Source organism: Carassius carassius, chromosome 27, assembly GCF_963082965.1.
Source record: "Carassius carassius chromosome 27, fCarCar2.1, whole genome shotgun sequence".
NCBI lineage: Eukaryota > Metazoa > Chordata > Actinopteri > Cypriniformes > Cyprinidae > Carassius > Carassius carassius.
The window spans coordinates 6,740,003-6,763,825 of record NC_081781.1 but is presented as its reverse complement, the minus strand read 5'-3'; the positions used below and the strand labels follow the sequence as shown (position 1 = coordinate 6,763,825).

Below are 23,823 nucleotides of genomic sequence, written 5' to 3'. Positions count from 1 at the left end.
CCTATTTACTATATAATCCATAGAGAAAACACACGACAGCTCAGATCAGAATAAATATGTTGAAATGTGTTCGTATTTGCGTGCACGACTGTTTGCTTGTCTTGAGAGCTTTCAAATGAATAAAGAGAGACTAAACTGATGTGAGACGGGCTCCAATACACAAGGGTCACAAAGACTCTGATTTATAATTTGTCATCGTGTCCGTTCTTAAAACACAATTAACCTCTGCTGTCTGGGGCTGCTTGCCATGAATTTGCCAATTACAGAGAGGAAAGAGTCTTGTACAATGAGCGAGAAGAAGGGTTGCGTAAAGTTGTCCTCTCTCCATCCTGTTACATGTGCACTCTCATGGGTTATTGTGGTATATTGTAAATATGCAATTGAAGTAGAGACAAACAACACTTGTGAACGGGGAAAACAAGCTGAAAATTAACTTTTGGCCAGCAGAAAAGAGCATGAGAAAGATGTAGCTGTCTTTTTCACCATTCAAATCACCATATAAGGCTGACAAATTCAACTGAAATGAAGCTAACTTATCACTTTTCTTTAAAAGGCTTCAAAAAAACTAATAAGACTTTTTTTAGTAAGTAAGTGAGTTAGTCTTTTCTAAACGATTAATTAAAAAGGTCTGGCTTAAAAGATTCAAATTCACTTAAAAGTCAACAGTTCAAGTGTAAAACAATTAATCGCAATAATGCTGACTGTAGATTTTTTTATCTACAGTCTTTCTCTCTTATTCACTTTTTTAATTCAGACTACAAGCTTGCAAGTATAAAGCATAATTTCGTTTGCTATGGAATAGTTACAGTATTTTAATAAACGTCATTCAGACATTAATAGAACCAGATCTGAATGAGAACCAGTTCTCAATACCAAAAATACAACATTTTTGGGTTAACTATTCCTTTAAGAACTCAGTCAAGACAGAGAAGTTTTGTTTAACAGGAGGAAGGCCTTTCCAGTGTAGTTAAGTGAAACATTACACGGGTGTCCAAATGTTCAACAATACAGAACTCTGCAAGCATATTTTCCCAAGGGAGTAAGAGACTAATCTGTACTAGCACTGAACAACAGAGGTCCATGTTCATCTTACAGGAGAGTGATGTTTCTTCTCTTCTGAGCCTTTACTGCATAAGGAAAGTTCAGAAGGGCAAGCTTTTATTTATCCATCAAATATTAGTTGTTTCATCCTGTAGTGCCTCAGATAGGTCATACTACCAGAGGGAAATAGCTTTATATCTTTGCTTGCAGACATATATTATTGTCTGGAAATCTATCCAAGAGAAGAACGTATAAGGAAAAATCCCTCCAAATAGAATTATTGTGTGAGACATGCTCTTTGAAATGTGTTTCTTTCTTCTAGCTGCTTTTCACATAGAGCAACCAGGTGTTTCTAATTTGAATAATTAGCTGCTGTTAAATGAACTGAGATGATGTTGGTTTCACACACCCTGATGAAGGCATGTAGCCACAACACGTAGATGTACCGCTCACCAAAAGAGTTTTAACATATAAAGCCAGTGATGTAATGAAGGCTTTTTAACTTTTCACTACAATTCGAGTGCCTTGGAGTTCTTGTCCTTAAATATATACTATCCCATACAACCAAACAGCACCAAGATTTCATACCCCATGCAGCAGTTCTTGATGCATTCAGTGCTTTGAAGACATATATTATTGTTTGTAAATCTATCCAAGAGAAGAACGTATAAGAAAAAATCCCTCCAAATAGAATGAACAACACAGAAAACTGGAAAAATGTCAATCTCATTTCAAACATGTCTGCCATCTAGTGCTTAAAGCATCTAATGTTGTTGTATAACATTTTAATGCAAGAAAAGTGAGATTTTCGGTTGTTTGCTTTTTTTTCAGCATTTGACGATAACATTTGTATTTTTTTGTATTTGTATTTGTTTTTTATAAATGTCTTTACTGTCACTTTCAGTCATTTGAATTCTGAATATAGTAATAATAATAATTGCCCTAAACTTTTTAATAATAGTGTAGCAATCATTTATATTTATATTTTTCAAGTTGATTAATTGTAAGTTATTTTAGAAGAGAAAATGCATGTCCCTTTTAAAAATCTAAAATACATTACTACATACCCAGCCTTCAATTATGTTTTTAGACAAAAATTGAGCAAACTTTAACCTGTGAATACTGTTCTCTCTAGACACAGAGCTTTGTGTGCAATAATATCATGTTGCTTCAGAAACCCCTGTGCCTGACTCCCACTGTCTGGCAACCCTGTGCTCTGCTCTCCCTCTGCCCGGCCACCAGCACAGCACTCTCACTGCCAGCATATGGCACAGCGTCTGAAGCCCCCTGAGGCTCTCCTGTTCCTCAAACCCATCTCAATCTCTGCATGGCTTCTGAATGTGAGTGTGAATGTCAGGAATCAGCATGCTGGTGGACATTAGTGGCTGTTAGCTGAAAGAGCAACACCTGCAGCAGATCTGAGATCAGTTAACGCTTTAGGCAAACAAAGAAGCAGCTGTGTTTCAATGAGAGCGCCAGGGTGTAGGTCACACAAAGTGCAGTTTGGAAGGAAATAGTGCAATTGTTCTTGTTTTCTCTAGAAGTGGTTTTGAAGGTTGGTTTAGTAAAAATGAAATTAAAATAATGTCAAGTTGGGACAAGTAAAAAAACAAATACAATTTAATTTAAAAAAAAGTATGTTCCTTAAGCAAAATGAGTGATATCTATGCTCAGTCTGCCCTATATACTACAGTACAATGTGTATTATTAGACATAGTACATTTTTTATACTGCATGGTAGCTTACATATGTAAGTGCTGTCAGGTGTACTAAACTGATAATTCATCATGCAGCTCTAAAAGTTTCAAAATATTAACATTTGAGGAATATATTGTGAACATTTAACATTTGCAGCCACAGAGAAACAGCTTTTATCTAAACCACAAAAGACTAGTAATTACATACAAAAGAGATGACAACAGAAGAATAAAATTGCTAAGCATTTTTTCAGTGAATGTCCATGAACTTTAAAAAGAGCTGTCACATCTTGAATAGTGCCCTATTCAAACCTCAAAACTGCTTTTCATTTATAAAGAAAACACAAACCAGATACTGAAGTGTCTGTCAGTAAGAGTCAAAGTTGAAATATGATGACCTTTTATTATGAATTTAAAGCCAAGATAACAGCAATACTGTGTACTTGTGGGCTAAAATGCTACATATTCCATTGTTACTTCCATATACAGTATTACATATTCCTGTATCTTTAATAAGTGTATTTTCTATATATTACATATTCCTGTATCTTTAATAAGTGTATTTTCTAACCTAGTTTTTTTTTTCAAAAACTGCTCTTGACAATAAAACTTCAGTGCAAAATACAGTCTATGACAATTATTAATTCATTATTTCTATCTTCAGCAGCATTGATTCTCAAGTAAATTTACCTTGCTTTAATTATATTTGTACTTTTTTATAATTTACAAAATTATTTTTAGTTTTGAAATATTTTAGATTTTTATATAATGACTATTTGAAATATTTTGTTTAAATATGTTTACAGTTTTTAGTATTTTTATTTTAGTTTTGTAGCATATCACATTAAACTAAATACAATGACAAATGTAGCCTTGAGAGCTAGCTGAAATGAAATAAAAGTCTTTTTTTTCTACATTATTGTATTTCAGTTAACATTTCCTATTTCAAGTTTCTGTTGTTTCCGCTTCAGATTAAAAAAACTAAATGATGTACAGTATATAAAATAGATAAAATAAATATATAATATATAATATAAGTCAAATTTAAATAATTTATAAGTTATAGTATTTTTGTTATCTTTATATGTAGACAACAGTCTATGGTATGTCCTCAGTAAATGTGTGTGTGTGTGTGTGTGTGTGTGTGTGTGTGTGTGTGTGTGTGTGTGTCAAACAAGCAGACGTTCAGGACCTCGGAGAGCTCCCTGAGGCAGGTGTGACCACTGACTCCCCCTGGCACACACACACACACACAGAGTGTGAGGTAGAGGTGAGTAGAGGTGATTATGGCACACACAGCAGCCCTGGGCAACCGGGACACACTCTGGATATTTCCATCAACTTTCCACTCCAAAGCAACAAGGCAGGAAAAAACCAGCCCACATTTTCCCCTGCCAACACACACACACACACACACACACACACACACACACACACACACACATTCACTTTCAGATAACTCCCTGACCTGTCCTTATCTCTCACATACATATATGTATACACAGTTACTGCTGGTAAACAACCTAAATATCAATTTCAGTTCATACACCTTATTTACAATGCAGATTTGGAGAAACAACTAGCTGTCATATAAGCCAAACATCATACTGCAACAGGGCATTTGAGAGTTTTGTTTCACATTTCAAGCCTTAAGCTTTTCTCTTTCCCTGAGAGATTTTATCCAGGAATCTCCCAACTGTTACCACATGGCAATCTGCACCGCCGACTGGCCACAGAAATACATTATCATCCTATGAATGATAATACATCCTATGAACAAAAGCAAAAATTAATCTGTGTACGACCAGGCTACTACTGAACAAGTGCACAGGTTTAATGTTGGTTTAAAGCTGTGGTGTATTGGTTAATAACATGCTATGCAGCTTCTATGATTTAAGTTTTAGTTAGAGTAGTTTTTCTACTTCAGCTTAAACATACATATTTCATTTAGTTACCAATATTTCTAATTTCCATTAAATTTTATATGTGACATTTTATATTATTTCTGCTTTATTTCCATTAGCAAGGTGTGGATGGTGGTTTATAGGGCATTCTGGGTGGCTGTCAGGGTATTGCTTTGCGGTTGCAAAGGTGTTTTTAAAGGAAAAAAGAAAAGGTTGCTGCAATGCTGTATCCTGGCCCTGGAAGCTGAATAATGATATTCACATATGCCCTTGGCACTAGAAAAATATCTCAGTGAGGCTTTAGCTGGCTATTTGCCTCAAATTTACAAGGTGGAATAAGAATGACACGTTAGCAAAAATTCACTGGTGATTTGCTAGAATATGTGATGGAAATGATACAGAGTCTTGTTCAGTAGCGATCCTTCCTGGGCATTTAAAGACTTAAAGCAACTGACAACAGCAAAGCTGAGATCCAGAGATCTGACAAGCAAACTAGACAATACTGTCCAGCAGCAGCAACACTCCAACACAGATAACAGCTGAACATAAACAACTGCTGGAGATAAACCCACCGGTCTGACACTGAAAAGGGAAAAATTTAACTGTTTATTATAAATATCTTCACAAGCATTTAATTGCGCAGATACATCAGCGGAATTAAAATATTATTTCTTAAATTGATTAATTTATCATTGGGCAAAGAAACGGGTTGGATTTCATTTAATCTCCTTCCTGCAAACACTAAACACCATGTCTTAACTAAAGACAAGCTTCTAATCTGCTCGGATTAATAGGCTTTGTTTGATGACATTTCCGCACTGTTTTACTCTTCATTGATCAGATAATCTGCTGAGAGCAGCAGATAAATAAATTCCACATCTCTCTGACAGGTGAATAAAGAAAGTGTCATGTACTTCAACAAGGCCAGATTAGGCTACACCTAATATTGCATTCCTCACAGTGGCCTTTTTCTCATTATGCAATGACAAAAGCAACAGAGAAATGCGATTAAAGCAAATAAGTCATTAGGCGATGTGTAATTAAGTGTCAGATTGGAAATGCTGAGCTAATGCAAGGCTGGATGAATGAGAAACCGCTGATTAAAAAACAAACTTGCGTTGTTTGTTTATTCTTATTCCTGACTAAGAGCTTACATTACAAAAGTCTTTAGAGAAATCTAAATATTATTTAGAAAAATGGCATGAACAATGTGGCACAGGTCCCAGACAAAAGAAAAACAAATTCATTTTCACCTCTGGCTCACTGAGACAGTTGTGTAAACAACAGTTGATCGATAGGAACTCTGGGAAATATACAGTTCCCAAAAGAATGGCATGAGCTCTGGATTTTATTCAATTATTAATAAAAGGTGCTCCAAACAGCCAAAGGAACTTGGGTTTTGATATTATATATTGAGGCATCAATATCACAGTGTGATGTTGCTTTTATCAGTTCAGTAAACAAGAAGTGAATATAAATTAACTTATGTTTTAGACACAATACTGACATTCTAATAGCCAAAACTTAATAACAAAGCACAGTTTAGGTGGTGTTAATTATTCAATCACTAATATGAGTTGACTTTATGATTCCTGTATGAATCAGTGTTTTTAATCAGTTGACTAAATTAATCACTCATAAAAGTAGTCACGCTATTACTAAATCAAACTTTGTTTCTGAATGATTTGGAATAAAAAAATATTTTTTTTGCCACCAACTAGTGAATGATGTGACCTGCACAAAAAATAAACACATTATTATTGCTACTGAGTGAACTATTAAAGTGTGATACAAAGTGAAGGTGGTATACATTTTTAGTTCATTTTAAAATATAAAATCAAAATGCAAAAATCTAAAGAGAAATCTGTAGTGTTACAATAACATGAAACTTGTATTTTGTATGCTATTAATTGTTTGACAGATATATATACATACCTACAATTTTCATACTCATGAAAATAAAGAAAACTCTTTGAATGAGAAGGTGTGTCCAAACATTTGGTCTGTACTGTATGTGTATTACTGTACACACACACACACACACACACACACAAATATATATATAAAATCATCTCATTATATGACCAAACTGTTATTATGTTTAAGTAACATGACTCAAATTAACATTACAGCAGTGTTAAATCTGTGCCTGTTATATCTCGTAAAAAAAGACTCTGTAATATGATAAAAAGCATTTCTGTTGTATTCCTTGGACTCAATTTTCCAAACTGGAGTAAAACCCCTGTTTTGTAAATGGTCATGTGACAGGGTGGACTGCTTTTAGATCAGTCCCTGCTTACAGAGTAATAGCTCAGTGATCAGACCACATGGATTCTTTGCTACTACTGTATTTTATCCTACACCCAAAATTCTCTCATTATTTATTACTATTCACCCTCATTTAAATTTCTTTTAAATATTTTTCTTCGGAAGACTTTGAGGAAGCCAAGGATTCTGAAATAACATGGAGGGTGAGTAAATAATGACAGAATTTTCATTTAGGGTTGAACTGTTTTTAACTATCAAAAATCATTTTATCCTTAAAGGTCCTATGACATGAAAATTTCACTTTCTGAGGTTTTTTAACATTAATATGAGTTCCCCTAGCCTGTATATGGTCCCCAAGTTTCTAGAAATTTTAATCGGTGTAAATCGAGATTTTGCTATCTTTTTCTGCCTTTGAGAAAATGGAAGCTCAAACGGGCTGATCTTGAATCTCCTCCTTGTGACGTTATAACGAGAAATGTTACCTCCCCTTTCTCTGCTTTGCTCGCCCAAATATTTACATATAATTCAGTCGCAATGTCAGCACAGGCGTTACAAACAGACTTTTATGATATGGATTCGACAGCACCGCCACAAACAGTGAGTAACCGTGTTCATTAATGCCTGATCTGTGATCAGTGATTTCTGATGTGTAGCTAATTATTCAAGTTCACACAGACTTTCTTTCTAAATTGTTTAATACTGTTTATGCATCAGTGAATCAAGCCAGTGACTAAACGATCAACTTCACGTTGTTTCTCTTAGTAGCATGAAACAAATCTGTTATTTAATTCGTGATTTAACTATGGAGAGCGATCGAAGAACGCTCCCTTTTTTTTCGGAGCTGTCACACATCACGAGTATATCTGCACTCTTGCCTAAACTGCCGTTACAATGAATGACGCTGTTATGCTGCACAACAAAGCTCTTACTGTATTCATGTGTTTGCTGTTAGTTGTGGTGAAAGCATTTTGTGAGAGAAAACGAATTGCAATAATGACGAGATCACTGCATTCATGCAATAAACAGACTCTGTTTACTCAATGCTCATCACTGCAGCCTTTTTATGTGATGGGAAAAGATAGAAAAAATAATTATATAATCCACACTTCCACGATTCGTTAATCTCGACAGCTGTAATAGTAAACATATATATATATATATATATATATATATATATATATATATATATATATATATATATATATATATATATATATATATTTGAGAGGGGTTCCACATGTAATACGCATTTCGAATGCAAAGATGTCAGCCAATCACAACAGTTGTCGTTTACTCGGAGTCTCACAGCAGACACGCCCCTTCAAACAGAGCATTCAAGCCAGAGGGCTAATATCAGGATATAAAAATGCTTTTTATTTCTAAATTTTAAATGTAAAAATCATACTAACAATATAAGTACACCTAAGGAAACATTAAAAAGCATTTAAAGAAAAGGAAATAATCCATGTCATGGGACCTTTAAGACAGTATAGACAAGAACAGCAAGTCCTTTAGTCTGCAACTATATGTGCCATTAATTTGCTGTAAATATATCTGTTAACATTAACTGCGCATAAATTTAGCCTATATCTTAAAAGAGAATACTTGGAACGAATGGGTCCTGTCCCAGTTCTACAGTCATTATTCACAGCACACACTTTGATAATGTGTGTGAAAATCGTCAGGGTTGGAAGTCACAATGGCACTAATCTCTGCGCAGGATTCTTAAAAAGAGCCTTGCTGTGAGTAATGTGGATTGAGTGAGCTATTTCAAGCGCTCGGTGCATTAAAACCTCACCCTGACTCACCGTGCATACTTTAGGAGGATATTAATATTTTACCAGCATTATAGCTTGCAAAAAATGTCCTCAGATCTTCCCTCTATAGAGTCTCACAGTAATACACTTTAACACTTCACAACGATGAGGAAACATCCAAGCAATAGTTCACATTTTTTAATGGGCCTCTTGGTTCACTTAAAATTTTGTCAAGGTTACTTGCAAGGTTATTGTATACTATAACTAAAACTAAAACTAAGACGAAACTACTTATTTAAATTAGGCTATATAAAATAATTAGTGCAAAGTAAATAGACATGACTTTTTAGTATTAAACAGGCTGTTTACTTTTCTGCTTTACCTTTATTGAATGCAAACAACCTCTGGTTGCATGTCCTCTGCATGTTGAAATGGAGCAGGCCATGTTGCAGAAATAATATTTGATATTTTAATGCACTTGTGATGGCATATTATTTAGTAGGTCACAGTTTGGGGTGAAATCAATTTTTTGTCTCCGAGATGAAACGGAGCTGCTTGTGTACCAGCAAATATATAGCCAAATTCTGATACATGCATGACTATCCATTATGACATGTAGCCATTTATATATATATATATATATATATATATATATATATATATATATATATATATATATATATATATATATATATATATATATATATTAGGGGTGTAACGGTTCACAAAATTCACGGTTCGGTTCGATACAATACACTGGTGTCACGGTTCGGTTCGGTACAACAAAAAATTGGCAGATAAATTTCCTTGATTTTTAAAAAATGTTTTATTTATTAAAACTAACAAAGTATTATTTTATTTTTTTACATTGAACAATGATGGAGCTATTCTTTACCCATCTTCTATGGTGTTTTCTTAGCAGCATACTGTATAAAACAAAAACAGCTCCTTATAAAAAAAAATGAAAATGTTATATTAGTTATGAACAAATATGTAACTTTTTATATAGAACTCTATAACTCTTTATATTGAGTGTGTTTTTACTCAATTGGTTCTCTATAGGGTTCTCTTATGTTTTTTGGAACAAAGCAGGAATTACGGTCTGTCTGAAATGAGCTCGTGAAGGGATATTGTAACGGGGCTCAATTACATTAAGCATGTTCTTAAAACCCAGGCGCTCGCTCACTCAGTATGCGCTGAAGGCTCGTTGCAAAATGGCTAATGCGTTTAACAGACCAGAAATAGAAGATCCTCCAATAACCAAAAGGTCTGGTGTTTGGGTGCACTTTGGATTCCCTGTAAGCTATAATGGTGATGATAGAATGAATGGTAAATAGTAAGGTCTCATATCCGCGGCTATAACGTAAATGTAGCCTACCAAACGCCGTGGTGATGTCTTTTGCCCTGTTTGAATCCGTTGGAAATGTCTGTCTAAATGCTGCGGGGATAGTTTGTTGCGTGTATGTTTCTCCTTTTTTCCGTCTTTTCCCAGATACTGACACGCTAAGGTGATGTCGGCGTAAATGAGTTGACATGTTTCAAGTATTCCCGCTGGTGTTTTTTTTTTTTTTTTTTGTATTCCCGCTGGTGTACCCTAGATGCGACATATCGTTGTTTTTTTTATCCACCACTCTCTTGCCATCACCATTATAGCTTACAGGGAATCCAAAGTGCACCCAAACACCAGACCTGTTGGTTATTGGAGGATCTTCTATTTCTGGTCTGTTAAACGCATTGGCCATTTTGCAACGAGCCTTCAGCGTGTATTACTGAGTGAGCGAGCGCATGACTGAGTATACATAAACATATAAGTTGGTGTTTTTTTCTTCTTCGGGGGTGTCAGGGGCGTTGCCTGTTACGTCGTTTGGGTTATTGGGCTACCTTGTTGAACGCATATCATTATATTTCACAATTTTTTTTATTTTCCAAATATAATTAATTAGTCCACCGAACCGTGAAGCGTGTACACATGTTGGGGACCCGCCTATACTAACACGCTCTTTAAATAACAAAGAAAAAACATTGCACCAGAATTTAGACTAGGTTTGAGCTGGTCTATGGCGCAGTCTATTTTCAGCTCCTTAAAATAGCAATGCGCCAGCAATGCGCCTGAATACACCTCTTTTTTAGACCAGCACGCACATGGGCGCACAAATGGGCGCAAATGCATTTGCTAATTAAACGACGTGGCGCTGGACGGGAAAATGCAAACAGCGTCAGACTGAAACTAGCAAACACACTTGTGCTGCGCATTGCGCCAGGTGTATGATAGGGCCCTAAATATATCAGTAAGGCTTTAAAATTATAATAATACTTATTACTCCAAAATAAAATAGAATAATTACAGAATTTTAAAAAAAACTAAATTAGAAGTATTGTTATTGTACTATTTCACTGTAAAAGAAAAATATTTAAAATATATTAATAAATAAATATATATAAAACATATTTATATAAGTATTTATAAAAATATTGATAATAATTTGTTTGACATTTTAACTGTAAAATTATAATACCAAATATGATAAAACACTAATATCTATTTATATCCTAATTTCTTAAATGTTTAAATGTTAAACAATCAAACTTATATTATGATGGAAAACTGCAGGGTTTTTTTCAAGGTGAGTTTTCATAAATTGCTTTTGTTTTACATCAGAATGTTTCTACATACAGTACAATAGTACACTAAATTGCAAAATGGTCCATGATATGTTTTAAAGCATGGATGTTGCATGTACTGTACAGTATGTAAATATTAGTTACTGATCTCTAAGGATGAGACTGAGATGGCACCAATATTCTTTAGTCTATTAGATCACTTTTATATTCATTGTGTTGCTAATCCATGTAGCAGCTGCATCCTAATAGACACTCTCTAGCCTTTGATTACAATAAATCAGAGCCCAGAGCTTTTTGGCTGTCTTTCCAACAGGGTTTGATTTGCGGTCTTGAACAGAGTGTGACGTCATTGCACCTGCTTACAAAGGTTCAATGGTAGGCAGCTGTGGCATGTAACACATGCTGTAAGAATACAATACACATATATGAAACAGACCACAATTAAATAGCCGATGAAAACAAATAGCTGTTACTGTTACACTGGCTATGTTCAGAACAGTTTACCACCATAATCATACTATTTATTCAGCATGCAGTACAATGAGCATTTGTTATTATTTCATAATTTTTTTTACTAAATGTGTACTCCTACAAATACAATTTGTAAAAAAAATCTAGGTCCGTTTTAAAAAAAAACTTTATTACATAAATTAATATTTTATTCAACTAAAATGCATTCGGTTGTTTAAAACAAAATATACAAAATAATAATAATAATAATATATATATATATATATATATATATATATTAAAAAACATTTTTTTCAAATAAATGCAGCCTTGGTAAGCATAAAATATTTATTTTTAAAACATTAAAAAACTACCCAACCCCAACCTTTTAAACAACATTGCATAACAAATTTACAGTATATCACACACAAATATTGTTTAAAATAGTAAATATTTTTTTCAATTCTTAAATTAAATATTATTATTAATAATATTAAATATTATTTATATTAAATTATAATTACTCATGTTTTGGTAAGTTACATTAAGCTTGCCTCATTTGCCATTTTCAATTGAATTTTTCACTCAGCAGCTGAACGCAGTTCAGGGAATGACCTTCTGCATACAGTATGTGATGCTGGCCAAAATTATAGGCACATGATTACCCCATCCACCTTTTCATGTGTGATGCCTTAATGTGTTGTCTACGCAAACAAGACACTAGGTTATGGAAAAGTTTACGTATTCCATAGTCACAGTATAGCTATGAACTGTCGTTGACACTAAGAAATTCTTAGAGATGAGGGGTGAGAGGTATGATCGTTATTTAATGGGGCTGATCAGGAGAATGTGGTGACATAAGCATGCATAGTGAGTGGGAGGTTTTAAACCCCGTGGTAAAAACATTGAGTGCAGCATGAGGAACAGGTACAGCGGAGAGGTCATGCACACGTCACGCACAGTTCCGCAAGGGTGAGCGGCATTAATGCTAATAGATCCCCATTCAATTATTTAACCTTGACAGTCTGCAAAACAAGAGCCACAGCATCACGTATCAGCACTAGCCAGCACAATGAAAGAGTGACACTGAAATGTTAATGGCTCACTTGAGGATAGCATTAGTCCGTTTGGATTTTTTTCTGTGTCCCTGCACTTTATAAACGTCATTCAAGAGGGCAGACGTCTGATATTTCTGCAGTGTTACATTACTGGGCTACAGTTTCAACTGTTCTGTGAACTTTAGCCTTGCAAGCAGGAGGTTGGGGTTGGTAGTCAAGCACACACACACTGAAACAGCTATAGTGCTTCGACCTGAGGAAAGGAATTCATGCAGAACAAAAGGCCATACTTGCAACTCCACTCAAAACTGATATGACCATATAAAGCAGAACTCATGACCGGCGAGCTAGATTACATAACCCCAATGAAACCAGAGCTCCTCTAAACTCTTCTAGATTCCTCTGTCTTTTGTCAAGGGTCCTTAGTGACATCATAAAGGAAACTGTATAGTGAGGACTCAGTTTTTGTGCATATTCCACAGGTGACAGTGTACAATTTAGTTCTGTTTTTTGTTTCAGTGTAATGTCTCTGGTCACCAGTAGGATGTTGTGCTGCTGCCTACCCCAAGCAGGATCATTCGCTATCCAGAACTCAGTGCAGAATGTCTTTCAAATTCCAATTGAATTCCTGAATTTGAATTAAGGTAACAAACAGAACACCATTTTGACAATCATTTGAAATACCAGTGTTTAAAGCATTCTAGTTTAATACATTTTATAATAATACAATTTTATACTTTTTCTTTTTTTGTTTAAAAAATTTAATTGAAAGAATTTTATAATAATTGTATCAGTTAATTTTAAATAAACATTCAGAGTCAAGATCAGGGTTAGTTTTTGCCTTCATGATGAGTTTATGGTGAGTTTATTGTAGCTGAAGTTAGTATTGCTGGTTTTAATATTTATTTGACGTCATTAATGCTGTATGTTATTAATGTTATTAATTATATGTTTTCCATTTGCTGTTTGATTCTTTTTATTTCACTTGTTTATAAATGTGCTTTATAAATAAATATTGATTGATTGAAATAATAATGATTAGTAATAATTGTAATAAATAAATTAACAAGGGAAAGTTCACCCAAAAATGAAAACTCTCATCATTTACTCACCCTCATGTTGTTTCACTCACATGAAGGTAAAGACTTTGATTAACCTTCAAAAACACAAAGATAGATATTTAGATATTTTTAAAGAAAAGCTGAAAGATTTATGTCCCTCCAAGTCCAAAACTGGAAAGTGCAAAAATTATCCAAGTCTTATGAAGAGATACAATCAATTTATATGATTAACAGATTTAAGTAATTTGAGTAAATAATGAAATAATGTTTATTTTTGAGTGAACTACCCTTTTAATTTAATTCATTTAATTTAAATAAATACATAAATGCATTTCAATTCAGGCCCAAAATTTACCGCTAAGGATATGATGAGTTGTCAACTATATAGTACATAGTGGAGAGCACAGTGAGTTTTAATTGCAATTATTAATGCAGATTTTTTATATTTGATTTTATTTATTTTTTACAAATAATAATAAATTAAACTCAAATCAAATGTGGTTTTAGTTTTAGTGGTTTTAGTAACTGCAAAGGCTGTGACTCAAACCTTTATCACACACCTTTTGCAATTCGAACACTGCACGCACTGCAAACAGCATATTTGAAGAAAAAATCTCACTTTGTCTCTCTGCAAGCTGAACATCACTCCCCTGTCGCAGAGAACATATCTCCATGTTTGCCATGCTAACAACTCAAGTGGCAGCTCATAAGTAAGACACTATGTGAATCATGTCTAGGTTTGCGTATGTGACATTTCCAAAGTGGAGATCAATTCTATTGATGCAGGGTGAGCTCAAGAGAGAGACGCAGAAAAGTCTATGATGGATAGTCATGACGTACCGCCGGCTGACGTGGATAATTCTGTCAGTAAATGCCACTGCAATAGCAATATGAAAAATCATATAACAGCTCCATGTATGTAGTACACAATGGGAAGAAAATGCCAATAAAATAAAAGGGACAGTTAAAGGGATATTTCACCCAAAAATGACAATTTTGTCATTGTTTACTTATCCTTGTCATGACATAAATACAAAAGAAGGTATTTGGTATGTGTATGAATGTTGGTAACCAAAATGTTTTGGTTCCCATTGACTTTATTATTATTAAAGACAGTTCACCCAAAACGAACATTTTCATAATGTATTCACCCTCATGTCATGACAAAGTGATAAAAGAATATATTGTAAAAATTATGGTAACCAAACTGTTTTGTTTCCCATTAACTTCCATTTTACAATGTAAAATCAATGGTTGCTGAGTCTGTTTGGAAGTTGTTCACCCAAAAACCATTATGTGAAAAATGTTTGTAACCAAACTGTTTTGGTTCCCATTGATTTCCATTGCCTGTTTGGTTCTGTTGTACAAAGTCGATAAGAACTGAACATTTTTGATTACCAACAATCTTCAAAATATCTTCTTTTGTATTCTGCAGAAGAGAAGTCATACAGGTTAGGGATGGGAGGAGGTTGAGTATATGATGACAGAATTTTCATTTTTGGGTGAACTGTCTCTTTAACTTGACAAGGAAATTTGGCTGTCAAAACAAAATAATTAGAAAGGAAGACAGTTGGTTTTAGCCTTGACATTAGAGATGTGCCACATAATTCACATTGCATCAGCTCTCTTCGTGGGCTCCAGACTTTCTAATTTTGTAAAATCTGTAGGATTGCTTTCCTATTGTTAGGGAGCTAATAATGCCATATGTCTTTAAATAGACCCTATGCATAACCTGGGCCTTTCATGGGGTTACTATAATCACAGACTCCTAAATTGATTCAGTGGCTCAGATGCACAAGCAGCACCTCTTCCAGAGGTGCCAAACACAATCAAACATTTTGACAGCGCTGCAAATCCCACCTGAAGACGACGGCACGGTGCCGATGTTCCTTGGAAACAATTTGACCTCCCTTGATCAAACAGCAAAGTGAGGGCAGTCGACAGCGGTTCGTGTCCAGGTGAGAGGGGAGTGCGGGAGAAACAAGAATAGCACAGTCTATTCTGTCTCGCTGTCATCTGTCATTAAGCTTCATGAATCTGGAGCATTCCATTGCTCTCCGGATGTTTGCCAAATCCAATCAGGGATGCTGAATACTTTGCACTGAAGGGATTGCAGGGTCACAGGGGGCTATGGCCAGCAGCCGGCTAGGGGGGAGAATGTTTAAAATGCAATCATCTCGTACACATGAGTGAAATATAAGGTTAGAAATATAATAATTCCTGCTAAGATTATGCAGATGACATTATGGCATTAACTATAATACCATCCGTGCTTTTTTTTATCAAGCTCTTGTGGTTTCAGGAGCTTAGTTTTACATAATTTTCCAACATCTATCGATTCTCTGTACCTTTAAAGCATTAGTTTGCCATTTATATATCAGTAAGTGAATCGTTTAGAGTTCAAATGACTCCCCTAAATGAAACACAACTCATTTCTTGATTGTATCTGATTCTAAATGAACCGGGAACTGTTAATGTGATGTGAACTTTTGTATAAACTAAGTATGCTTGGGAGAGTTTATTTAACTAGTTGTTCATATTGAATCAGTGTTTTTTTTTTAAATCAAATACTTTAAATCTTATAGTCCGGTTTTCAACTTTGTAAGTAAGAAACAATATATAAATCAAATTAAAGTGCAATTTAGGTTATAGCGACTGACTATACTTTAGCATTTCCAGCCTTCGTGGCTTCCAATCGGAGACAGATTTATTAAACAGCAATCAGTTGAGTAACCATCAGACAGCTTCTGCATCCCACGACCATGTGCTCTGTAATCAATTCAAGAGGAAGGAGAGAAGATCTTTATCAAGAGTAAACAGCTCAGCAAAAAGCCATTAATGCAAGTTGGCCAGTACAGGAGATGCAATCATGCTCTGTTAATCGGTTAATATTTCATGGCATTTGTAGGGGAAATAGTCAAACATTCAGAGCAGTATTATCAGCATAATTAGCTGCCTAATTAAGCATATGTTCCCTCTTTTATGATAGGATTTTGTTCTGTAATAGACACTGGCATTCAGCTTTCAGTTGATGTTCACGAAGCAATCTATTATTCTTTGAATTTCTGCTATTTGGCTAAATTGCTGATGACAGCTTTGCTCAAACTCAAAAATACTACATCGTATGACTTGCAGCAAAATTGTCATGGACTGCCATGATACTATTTGGCCAATTTTATTAATAAATGCTAGAATAGTTTTAAAAAAATTATAAAAAAAGAGAAACTATGATGGTGCACAAAATATACATAATATTTAATCAAATTTAATTCATTCAATAGTTGATGTTTCGTTTTTCAATGATTCTTTCTGCAAGTTGCATCAGTACACCAGTAGATGGTGCATCTACCAACCAAGGAAAGGTGAAAAAGATTAACGCAGTAACTTTTTTTGGTAAGCCTTTTTCTGCAAGCATCTGAAAAAACAAGCGCATCTGATTTCGTTCCCCTAGTGATGTTGCAAAGGGATCTCATTATAATATTGCCACCCCTTAATATGTAAGCTTCCAACCATGGCTCTGTCATTTTGATTTCGCTAGCGACAAGGGTGTACCAGCTCTAATGCCATGGCGAAAGTTTGAGCAAAACATGCTAACTGTTTTGCCTTTGGGTGCACAGACCGGCACAGAACACTGTTTAGAGTCCCAGCTTAAGAGGAGACAAGACAGCAGTGGATTTATTGATTATTTACTGTATATTGCTGCTGCCACACAGATCTAAAATAAACATGCAATTTATTTCCCAGCTGTTTACCTTCACAGACATAACCGACTGTTTTTGTAACTTGAGTGTTTTTAACATAAACTTGTGTGTGAATAAGAACTTAGTTTAGTACTCACATGCTGTGACAGCCACTTTCTCTCTGTGTGCTTCTGATGTGTGCACTCAAAAAAAAAAACGGATATCAGAAGTTTAAACTAATACGGTTTAATACTCATGATTTCAGCGTAATAAACATAACCAAAACAGATGTGTTTTGCAGGTAGCAGCTGTAATAGTTGAAAAGGGGGCGGGGAGCAGAAGCTCATTTAAAGAGACATACCCGAAAAACAGTGTGTTTCTGCTTCCATTCAAAATTATTTAATAAATTATCTGTGGGGTATTTTGAGGTGAAACTTCACAGACACATTCTGGGAACACCAGATACTTATATTACATGTTGTAAAAAGGGGCATAATATGTCTCCTTTAATTCATTCAGGAACGATACAAGGGAGTCATTGAATCATTAATTCAGCCAATTTCGAAATGAAACACTAATGTATTCAGAAATTGTATTATTGTGTACTGCTGGGTGACACACAAATGATTCTGCAGTGTTTTAGTTTGTTTAACTGTTTTGATACTTTATTAATTTTTAATTAGGACCAGGACTGGTACATCATCAAAAAAATAAAAAATTGCTGCATGACGCCCACAGTGCCATAGTGTTACTGAAACTCTATTCGGCTACAGTGTAACCTAACTTTTAGCAAAAGCACTGAAGCCACACAACCTTGCCCCAAACCAAGCTAACAGTGTGGTACAATTAGTCCCTCATTATGGATCACTGAATTCACCTTTAAAACAATAACTTTCAACACTGTAACTTGTTACGTAAGGAAATTAACAACATGAGTCATGCCAAGTCAGGTTTAAATTAATTCGAAGCAAGAAGAAAACTTTTCAAGAATTACCTTTTGTTCGCATTAGTGGAGTCGTTCATGAGTAAAAGACTGAGCACTTGTTCTGTTTCAAGAGGAACCCTTCAGGAGCCTGTGACTCAATGGAGCGAGTCATTGACCACATTTTACACAGCCCTTCTTTCAGATGATCTAGTCTTTCTGAGAGTAGCTGTCAGAACGGATCAGTGTAGGAACTGTGTATGTGCCTGTGTGTTCTGATTTATTTTTCTATGTGTGTGTGATGCAGTCCAGCGCAGGTCAGAGGGGCAGACAAACAGTCCTGGCAGAGCTCAGCATATCACATGATCGGTGAACTGATCGAAGAAGGTCTGGGCAAAATTTTCAGCTGGAGGTCAAATATTCAGTAAATTATCCGTTCCTGTTCCTAGTGATAGAACATTCAGGAGATAGGCTTAAAGTCAGCATGAAATGCAAATGTATCTATTTTCTAAATGCATTCTATTCTACAATGCACTCATGCATATGTTTTGACCTTAAAATGTTGCAACTCGATCTTCTGTTGAAATTACAGACTTCTCTCTGGTGATGCATGCCAGCCAATCATTTAGTATGCATAAACTCCGCCCCTTTCCTTTAAATCGACTATATGATCAATAACTGATCAATAGAACCAAGTCCCAAACCATTATTTTTTTTCAACAATCTGTTTCTTGAATGTACATCGTAACATGGAAGAAATGATCTGTCACTACTTCTGTTATGTTGCCACTTTAAAAACTAGCTAAATGCTTTATGATAAATCTTTAAAGGAGTTCGCCAAAAAAGGAAAAATCATGTTAGTCATAAAATAGCCTTGAAAGGGAACAACAAAATATACCTCACAAACGGTATAGACTACTTTGGAAATAGTAATATTTTTGGACCATTCTTATTTACTTTTATTGCATGGAAAGTGTAGCATTAGAATAAATACAATATTTCAGAGGTTTCACCTGCATTTTGTCAATATGTTGCCATAGGTCATCATATGGAAATAAAACCAATGACAAAACCCCAAACAGGCTTTCACATGAGGAGGTGAAAGATACTCCCTTGCCTCTAGGTCTAAACTCACTCCTTAGAGTGTTTGCAAATGAAGAGAAAGCAGAGTCGACGAGAGCCCACAGGCTGAATTTCACACCTGAATTGGCCTACATGGATAATTGGGTTGGAGAGGCCTAATTCACAATCATGTAAGGCAGCCAGGTCAATGGAATTGCTTTTCCACTAGAGCATTCTAGCGTACCTACCAATCAAACTGCTTTTGTTCCTGCTGTGATGATGTTTTTGCTGTGATAAAAATAATTAAAAACACTCTTAAGGGGAAAAGATTGTTTCTTTTATAGTTATTCTCCTTTCCTTTCTTGCTTTTTAACTCTTGAACTCGACCAATGATGTGAATTTGTAAGCTGACTGGCAGAAAGAGTGGTTGAAATGTTTTATAATTCTGTTTTTGAAAACAACCATCATTTTGCCACTCCATTTGGTGCCACTAGTGGACTTCCAATAAACTTTTTTAAAAAGTGCTTTTTAAATGAAGTGCCGTTGAGATGGAACAATATGTGAGTAATTTAATTTAACCTTACCTTGCCCTCATGGTCTTCAAATACTGACTGGTCCACGTTGCAGGCAAAGAGGGATGTGGGGAGATCATTGAAGTCGGTGATTTGTTGGAAACTGTATCCCAGTGAGGACTCTCCCATGGTGGACTGCAGGACTACCAGTTCTTCCCCTCCTAAGAGGTAAACCCGCTGGAGGAATGGAGCGCTTCTCATGTTGGCAAATAAATGCTCTCCCTTCATGGCTGTAAGTTGTACACAACAACAAAAGTGGAGATGTTTTCTAATATCAGCAATTGCTTTCAGGCTACATTCTACACTTTTGCAGTTATAACCATATTTGTTTGTCGAGCTCTAAATATGGCAAAAAAATTATTTCCATATGATTTTCCGTACTATATTTTAAGTTTTATGAAAACCCAAGACATCTTCAGACCAGTATACTGGAAGCCATTATTGACTGATAATCATACAAACAACGGGGTGAAAAATAGCCAAATTAAAATTTTTGGGTGAACAGTTCCTTTAGCAGCATTTAAAGGGATAGTTCACCGAAACCCATAAGACTTTAGGTAATCTTTTAAAGTTATCTGTAATGAACCCTAAGAGTTTTCTTTGGCTCCATTGAAATCCAGGTAACCAAAACTTAGATGATCCGAAAAAGCTATAAAGACATCATTAAACTCTGCTTTAGTTCAAGTCTTGTGAAGAGATACAATTGCTTTATATGATAAAAAGATATAAACGGATAGTTCACCCAAAAAGGAAATTCTGTTATTAATTACTCACCCTCATGTCGTTTCAAACCCATAAGACCTTCATCTTCAGATCACAAATTAAGATATTTTTGATGAAATCTGAGAGCTTTCTGACCCTACATAGACAGCAGCGGAACTACCACATTCTAGGCCCAGAAAAGTAGTAAGGACATTGTTAAAATAGTCCATGTGACATCAGAGGTTCAACCATGATTTTATGAAGCTACGAGAATTATTTTTATATTTTTTAATTTTTTCTTTTCTTTACTTCGCAAAGAAAACAAAAATAACAACTTCATTCAACATTTTCTTCTCTTCCGTGTCAGTCTTTGACACACGTTCACTAGAGTACCACAACACATGAAAGAGCATTCCTCTTCTTGCAAACAAGTTGCAGTGCATCTGGGTTCTACGTCACAATGCCGGCTTGTTGAATTGTACAATAAAGATGTTCATTTTGTTTACTTGTTTGGAACTTCATGAGGGTGAGTAATCAATGACAGAATTTTCATTTCAAATATGGCTCTCAGATTTGGCATGGGAACCAGATACATTGAAAATAATTCCACTTCACTATAAGGATAATGGATATCATTCACATTATCATCTTCTTTGTCGTTATAGGCAGCAACAGATGAAAACAGAAAGACATTTTTTTATTTTCAAAAGCGTTTGGCTGATGAGATATTTGTATGATTTGATATATTTTCTGTTATATATGTTGTATCACAATCAAGACATTTATGAGAGGTCGGAGCAAGAGCAGTTTGCAGCATTTTCACTGTACACAGCAAAAGCTCATCCTCACGGCAAGTGACACAGAACTGAAACAGTAACCTCCCAGAACCCTACCGAGCAGATGTTACCCCTGGCCCCGGTAACTAATGCGCCGCCAAAAGATTAAGTTATGGGCTTATAGCAGAGCCAGCCTCTTGTCAGCCCACACAAACAACAATGGCAAGTGGGGAACAGCTTGCACCCATTTCCATAGAGCTTTTCCACATGCCTTTTCTTCCAGTGATCCACCCTGACAAGCTTGGTCCGCGGGCAAAGCCAGCACTGTCGCCAGTGTCACACGCACTGTTAAATCTCCCGTAGCTATTTTGGGATCAATAGCCTATCACCAGTCACACATACACGCTCTCAAACACACACGCATGCTCTCACTTTCACTCAAGGCTATAGATAGAGGCTGGAGCTGTCTGGTTCAGTCTTGCCCTGTGTAAATGCAGCTAAAAATAGAATGAGGACTAATGAAATGCAGAGATTGTGAGGCATTTGATTAAAATGAAGACTTCCAGCTAGGGGTCCATTTCATTTACAATATCACAATGACCCTGATAGGAGATAAGGATGTACATAAACTATACATGAGCACTGACATGTTATAGGTGCTCAGCTTTATTTACAGTGTTTTTAAATTTGGAACTGTTTCCGTGCCAAAAAGCATAGACCTACTGTTTATCTAAAGCTATAGAGGCCATTGACATGTTTGCTTGCAGGCATGAACAAGGTCACTAAACAAGGGAAACATATGGATCCTAATTCACTAAAAGAATAATCAATATCATTTACCACATGGTCATTGTAGCTATACAAACTAAAGAGTGAGAACAGTAACATTAAACACAAACAAATTCGGTTAATAGGCATTCTTAAATATTGTTAATCCATATTATTATTATTATTATTATTAATAACTATTATTATAAAATAGCGAAAACTAAAAAAAAAAATCCTCATGTTCTGTTGATATTGACTTTACTCTGACCCTAGTTTTATTTTAAGATATGTATTTTTTATATGTATGTATATTTCATACATGTATGTATACATATTTGTGTGTGTGTGTAATATACATACACACATATATACACAAAACCCTTAAATTATAATATAATTATTATGCTATTTTATTCCTGTCAAATAATATATTTTCCATCAAATTCTTTTTTAGACATTAAAAATCATTTGAAACATATTCTTTGGCAAATTTGCCATGCTGTTTTTAGAAATTTGACTGTTGCTTCTGTATGGGGTCAACCCATAAATTATATTCTAAAAAAAGCAATAAACAAATATAAACACACAACTGGGTGCTAGTGTGCACACTAAACAGAACATGTTGTTATATTAAACTTTTATTTAAATTAAAATGTCCCTGCTGGGACTAATAGATACCAATAGGACTAATAGATACCAAATAGATCATGAGGGGTAAAAACCATTTAGTTATTAAATTTACTGCTTTTGAAAATTATTTATAATGGAAATGTTCTTACAGTTTAAATTACAGTGTACATGACCTTATTTGTTACAAGCAAGATATTTTAAATGCCACTGGGTACAAATAAAGGCTATTTAAAGCTAAATTATTCTGTATTACATAATATATCATTGTGTTTTATTCTTTCAGTGCACAAAGGGCAAAATGAAAAGGGTAAGTGTCAATCACAGCCTACTGCAACCTGTTTGCTGCATCCCCCTTTGAGTCATCATTGGAGGAGCGGTCCCTCTGTCGTCATCACCTGACATTCACTTTCCTTCTCTTTGCTATAAAGGTTTATATTCGCCATTTCTCTCAGTCTGATGACTCAAATATGATAAACCATTATGGCAAACATGCCACATCAACCTGTTTGAGCAACTGTCAATAACATTAGGCTACACTTCTGGTAGCGGCTGTCAAGGTCAAGGAGTGCACTTCAGAAACTAGGTTACTATTACAAATTCAATAGCGTCATCAAATGGCTTGCTTACTCTTTTTATTCTTGTGCAGATGGTTATTATAGCACCATCTGTCAACCAATACAGACTTTCCAACTTCTACGTCCCCTTAAACTCTTGAGTAAAAGTCATTTGTTTAAAAGTGACATGCAGTATCTAAGCAATGTAGAATACATGTAATACTAATATATAATATATAACCAACTATATATAGAATAGTATATAGAGTAGAATAGGAAATAATTTCTGCATTTATTTG

The 23,823-nt window shown here is 35.0% G+C and overlaps 1 protein-coding gene across 1 annotated transcript in view; it reads right to left on the bottom strand.

Moving 5' to 3' along the window:
- Positions 1-23,823, bottom strand: part of rcan2 (regulator of calcineurin 2) — a 65,226-nt gene that overhangs the window by 41,051 nt on the left and 352 nt on the right. Inside the window, exon 2 of the mRNA XM_059512346.1 lies at positions 20,107-20,324. Coding sequence (XP_059368329.1) covers positions 20,107-20,322 — 216 coding nt within the window. The 5' untranslated portion in view covers positions 20,323-20,324. The remainder of the gene's footprint in view (positions 1-20,106; positions 20,325-23,823) is intronic.